Consider the following 6,000-nt stretch of genomic DNA (forward strand, 5'->3'; position numbering starts at 1 on the left):
GAGGAGGGCATGAGGGGAACGGGCCTGTGCAGGGCCGGGGAGGACCATCAGCCCTGGCCCCACTGCCTGGAATTTTGGGAAAGCAGGTTGCGTTGGACTGGGTTGGCCCCTTATTTCTTATGGGCTGTGTGAAAACACTTTGCCGGTCAGTCCCTCTGTCTACCCACCAGCGTTTAGTCACATTGGTTGGACATGGGGCAGGCCCAGCCTGGGCCCCTTAGCCTTTCCTGTCCATGGGTTTAGAGTAGTGGATTAAATGTGATTCAGCGGAAGAAACGCCTGAAGAGGGGGGTGGGGTGAGATTCTAAGCTGTAGTTCCAGAGCCAGGGATGTATTTACGAGTGACCCCACTGGGCACTGTCCTCATCCCTCTGGCATTCTAGGCAGAAGATGCCCTGGAGGGCCTGCTTGCACTGTGAGAAGCCCCCTCTCACCGAGTGGCCCTTCACTGGGTCCCTCTTAGAATGAATGCCCAGGGCGTCACTGGGCGCTCCGCTGTAGCCAGAACTTTCGGGACTGGACGTGGCTAGAAAGCAGAATTTCATTTGCGTCTGGGTGTTGTAGACACTTCCACGCTTTGATGCTGACCACGAGGCTCTGTTTACCCTGACACAAGAGGAACGTGTGGGAGATGACTGAGAAAGGCCGCCATGTTAAATATGAATTTATGGCTGAATTACCAAATATATGATGTGAGGGGAAGGAGCCCTGGTGGCACAACAGTGAAGCGCTTGGCTGCTGACTGATGTTGGTGGTTCAAACTCACCCAGCAGCTCCACGGGAGAAAGACCTGGCAGTACAGCCCAGGAGACCCTGTGGGGCAGTTGTACTCTGTCACGTGTCACTGTGGTCAAAAACTGACTCAGCAGCAACAGCAATAGTGAGAATAGAGAAGCGTTACGTAAATATTTTTGGAAAATTGAAAACATTTTCTGATATCTTACATGTCTGTGTGTGTATGTGGGCATAATTTTGTGTATTTTTGTTCTGTATAGAAAAGCCCACCCCGGTAATAAATGAGCTTGACTGGTCCTTTTGCCTGTCTCAAAGGTTGACCCAAAGCTGGTGATGGAGCAAGCCGACCGGGAGGGCAGCAGAGGGAAGAACACTTTTCTCTACCAGCTCCATAAGCTGATCCTGCTGAGCACCTGAGCAGTCAGCAGACGGCGTCCAGAACTCACTTCATGGAGCAGGGGAGAGGGGGAGTGAAAGGCTGGGTCCCAGACCAACCTCTCTGTACCCAGGATTACACTGCTTCATGTAGCCGTCTACACCTGGCCCCTGCCCAATGCGGGGGACCGTGGGGTTCTGTTCAGGTGGGAAGGATGGAAGAGGCCAGGCTTTTCCGAAAACAGAAAATCACGGTATTAAATATTTTGGAAAAAGTGGTTTTGAGGGAAGACCTTGTTGGAAAAGAGCTATATTTTACTTTAAGTTTATTAAGGTAAATATCAGTAGCCAGTATTACACGTATGGTTCCCAGATGCGCCTGCGTGTTCTATTCTATTATAATCATTTCAGCCTTGGGGCCCAAGAGCCAGGACACCCAGTTCACCACAAGGGGAGAACTTTGTTTTTTAAAACCATGTGGCATTTCCTAATATTTTTTTTTCCCCTCTGAGGGAAAATACCTACTTTTGGTAAAACTAACTTCAGCTTTGTGAAATGTAGATTTTCAAGTTACAATCCTTAGTCCATATTTTAGAAATCATAAAGATTAGTTGGCATCTAGTCTGTGTCAAAACAGTAAAAGCATTAGACTAAGTTTCTGTTTCTGATAGTTTCGAGTCAGAGGACATTAATACATATTTCATTCTAAAAACTCCAAATTTATAAAACTGATAAGTAAAGGGATATGGACCTCTTTGAAAAGGTCAACTCTTATTTCAGCCAGGGTGCAGTCAGAAAAGGAGAGCCACTGTGAACAAGGCAGTGAGAGACTTAAGGTGCAGGTGTGAGAGGAGGGTCAGGTGACGACCTGGAAGGAGAGTTGAGAATCAGAATGGTCCTCCTGAAGTGGACTTGTCCCAGATGGACAATTCGGAGCCTGTAGGAAAATGTGAGAGGTACAAGGATTTGGTCACCAGAGTGGGATCCCAAACGGGGGCTTGTAAAGAGGTTTGGGGACCACCACGTCTGGGGAAGCTGTTGGCTTCTGTAGAACTGCTTCCCGTGGGCCCCAGTCAGTTGCTGGTGGGAGTACAGGGGCTGCAGTTGGAGCCATCAGGAAGCCCTGTCAGGGCACCGAGCCGGACCTGAGCGCTGAGAGGAGCTGTGGTCAGCAGGCGCCACCGTGTCCGTCTGGCCCTGTGTCTCACCGGCACCGCCTTCCAGAGCGATAGCCTCCACCTCACTTAGCCTTCCTGGTCCTGCTCACATTCTTCTCGGGCCTGCACTGACCTATAGCCATGAGAGTGAGGGGACTGTGGGACAGGTCCTACCCAGCCTGCAGGGTTAATGTACAAGCTAACCATCGCAACGCCTGCGAGCCTCTAGCGTTTGTCTAGCTTGTAACATTAGAGTTGTGCCTGTCTTTTCAGAAAGATGTCTTGGGAGAGGAAGCAGGACATTTTGGCCCTGCTGTGTGCTCTTGGCTTTGCCAGGATGTGGGTGGTTGGCACATGGTGCGCCCAGCTGTCAGAAGGGCAGGCTTAGTTGGACACTACTTTTTGTTTTTTAGTCAAAGTTACACATGCGTGGTTAAAAAATTAGTACTAAAAGGCTTATTTAAAACAAATAAACCAGTCCCTTTATATCTCTGGTCCCATTCCTCAGAGGGAGCCATCCTAACTCTGACCTGCTTTTTCAGGAATTACCTCCATCTAATTTTCTTATTCGGATGTTTTATGATTTCAGTTTTCACCATTATTAATTGCTGTTACAGTTGATGAAGAGCAAGCTCATTTTCCCCATTTGACACCTCCTTTACCCCATCCCCAATATAAAAAACCAAAACCAAATCCAAACCCGCTGCTGTCAAGGCGATTCCCACTCATAGCGACCCTCTAGGACAGAACAGAACTGCCCCATTTGGTTTCCAGGAGCACCTGGTAGATTTGAACTGCTGATCTTTGGTTATCAGCCGTAGATCTTAACCACTGCACCACCAGGCTTTCTGATCCCCAGTATAGTCACATCAGTATTTCGGGTAAATCACTCACTGTTCTTTATAACACTGACTTTGTAAGTATTATTCTGCAGCACCAAGTAGTTGCTGCATTCAAACACGGGTTCAGCTAGAATCCACAGAGAACCCCGGGAAGTGCCTGTCAGCGTGGGCATCCTGGCCATTAGTAGGGTGGGGGGGACTGTGGTGTGGGCACCCTGGCCATTAGTAGGGTGGGGGGGGACTGTGGTGTGGGCATCCTGGCCATTAGTAGGGTGGGGGGGCTGTGGTGTGGGCATCCTGGCCATTAGTAGGGTGGGGGGACTGTGGTGTGGGCATCCTGGCCATTAGTAGGGTGGGGGGACTGTGGTGTGGGCACCCTGGCCATTAGTAGGGTGGGGGGACTGTGGTGCGGGGCATCCTGGCCATTAGTAGGGTGGGGGGACTGTGGTGGGGGGCATCCTGGCCATTAGTAGGGTGTGGGAACTGTGGTGTGGGCATCCTGGCCATCAGTAGGGTGGGAGGACTGTGGTGCGGGGCATCCTGACCATTAGGGTGGGGGGGACTGTGGTTTGGGCACCCTGGCCATTAGTAGGGTTGGGCGGGGACTGTGGTGTGGGCATCCTGGCCATTAGTAGGGTGGGGGGGACTGTGGTGTGGGCATCCTGGCCATTAGTAGGGTGGGGGGGGGGCTGTGGTGTGGGGCCCAGGCCATTAGTAGGGTGGGGGGGACTGTGGTGTGGGGCCCAGGCCAGGCGGAGGGAGCTGGGTCTGTGCAAAGTGCTGCTGCCAGCAAACAGCGAGGGGATCTTCGCTGTCCCCCCAGTCCTGGGCAACCCGGTGACTGACGGGGCATGCTGCCCGCACGCTGTCAACAGGCTCGTTGCCATGGAGATGTCAGAGAGTGCCAGGTTGAGACGCAGAGCGACCCATCACGTGTAGGAGGGTTTACTCAGAATCAGAGCAGCTCAGGCGACTGACCAATGCGGAAATAAATCTGGGAAAATGTAAGTAACTTTAGGGGAAAAACAGCCTTTTTAACAAACAGCTGAGCACCTGCCGGGTGCCATGTTATTGTACAGGTGCTAGAAGAGAGAGAAATTCAGCTCTCACTAAGGGCTCGGCCTCAGACTGGTGGGGGTGGCATGTGAGGGGACGTCTGCCTGAAGTGTCCAGAAGGACTTGGCATTTCAGCTGAGTTTTGAAGGAGAACTAAGGAAAAGGAGGCTGGGGACAGGGAGGCCGTTTTGGCACCTTGGAAATGTGTGCGGAGATGGTTAGAATGCCTGCGCGTTTGAAGGACCAAATACTTCAAGATGGCAGGGTGTCAGATCCGAGGGAAGAGTGTTATCCAGAGGAGGCGGAAGGGGCCTAGAGCTCTGAGTATTGTCTGGCCTGCAAATCCGCTGGGACTAGACCCCCAATCCTGAATGCTTCTCCTCCACGCTGTCTGTGTAATGGCCCATGGGTCCACAAGCGGGCACCGGCCTTCACCTTGATGGTTAAATTTGAGACAGTGCATCGCTGGGTCAGGGCCTCAGGACACGTGATCTCCCACGTGGCTGTCACAGAAAAGACCGGAACCCTGGAGCCCCTTTTCTGCCGTGTGGAGGGCTGGCCAAAACCACCATGCCCAGGAAAGCAGGCACAGGGAGGGGGGTGTTAGACATTTGGGTCCCTGGTTCTAGCCACAGCTCTGCCCCGGTTCCACGAGACAGTCCAGGTTGAGTTTCTGTCTGAAGTCATGTGAGTGGACAGTGGCCAGACACAAAGGAGGCGGGCTTCCTGTGAAGACAGTGAGGAATGAATCAGGGCAGCCCCGTGCTTGCATTTGAGCTTTAGGTAATTCTGGGGTCAGGTCAGAGTGATGGAGATAGGACCCATAGGTGGTGGTGAGGCCAAAGACAGGAGGCGAGCTGAAGTAGCAGTGACAGCAGCCTGGGAGAGAATGGATTTACAAAACCTTAAGGAGGTACCTGGTGACCGATTAGAAGTGAGAGACGAAAGAAAACACATCTTGAGGGACATTGTCAGATCTTCAGTTTGCTAACCGGGTCAGTGGTGATGTCCTTACCAGGAAATCACCAAGAGGAAGACGGATGGGCGGAGGAGGAAGATTACGATTTGAGTGTGAAGTGTCTGTGGGGTAGCCGAGTAAAGATGTCTGAGGAGCTGTGAGAGCCCCAGACGGGGCCTGGAGTGAGGAGAGGGGCGGGAGGCGGCGGTTCCACGCCCTGGCTGAGCTTGAGTAGTTGCCGGCAGGTGGAATCTAGGTGCGCATTACAGCGACAGCTCTAAGCCGCTTTCTGATTGCTGTCAGTGCGCGCGTTTTCTCAGCTGTAATTGGTACCTAACAGTCTATTTTTTCACTTACCCTACTTGTAATCCTCACAGATTTCAGTTCCATCTTCATCCAAAACCAAAACAAAACCCATTGTTGTCAAGTCAATTCCAACTCATACAGACCCTGTAAGACATAGTAGCACTGCCCCATAGGAATTTCTAGACTGTCATCTCTGCAGGAGAAGATGGCCTGGTCGTTTTCCTGTGGAGCCGCTGGGTTTGAACTGCCAGCCTTTCAGTTAGCAGCTGAGTGCTTAGCCACTGTGCCGCCAGAGCTCCTTCAAAATTCTACCAGGCGTCTCCATCTCAGGCCCAGTAACCTGGCCAGTCCCCCCACGGCTTCTATTCTTGCCCCCACCTGTGCATGCTACGCACTTTTATGGTGTGATGTGCATCATGTCGTAAAGGCAAAAGTGCCCCACAAGTCTCGGGCATGGGGGTGCAGTTCTTCCTACTGCGCTGGGGGATATATGGGAGAAGAACATCCCGATGTGGGAAACATTGGGGATCCAGTTTTCAAATGAAAGGGAAGGGAGCCATGAGGATGAACG

General features: G+C 52.0%; 1 protein-coding gene across 2 annotated transcripts in view; it reads left to right on the top strand.

The window, feature by feature from the left end:
• The window catches only part of TDRD9 (tudor domain containing 9), a 147,788-nt gene extending 146,401 nt beyond the window's left edge, over positions 1-1,387 (top strand). For both annotated transcript variants that reach the window (XM_049897976.1, XM_049897977.1), the window contains one exon: positions 1,051-1,387. In XM_049897976.1, the coding sequence (XP_049753933.1) occupies positions 1,051-1,152 (102 nt within the window). In that variant the 3' untranslated portion in view covers positions 1,153-1,387. The remainder of the gene's footprint in view (positions 1-1,050) is intronic.
• The last annotated feature ends 4,613 nt before the right edge of the window (positions 1,388-6,000 follow it).

This window comes from Elephas maximus, chromosome 10 (assembly GCF_024166365.1).
Source record: "Elephas maximus indicus isolate mEleMax1 chromosome 10, mEleMax1 primary haplotype, whole genome shotgun sequence".
Lineage (NCBI taxonomy): Eukaryota > Metazoa > Chordata > Mammalia > Proboscidea > Elephantidae > Elephas > Elephas maximus.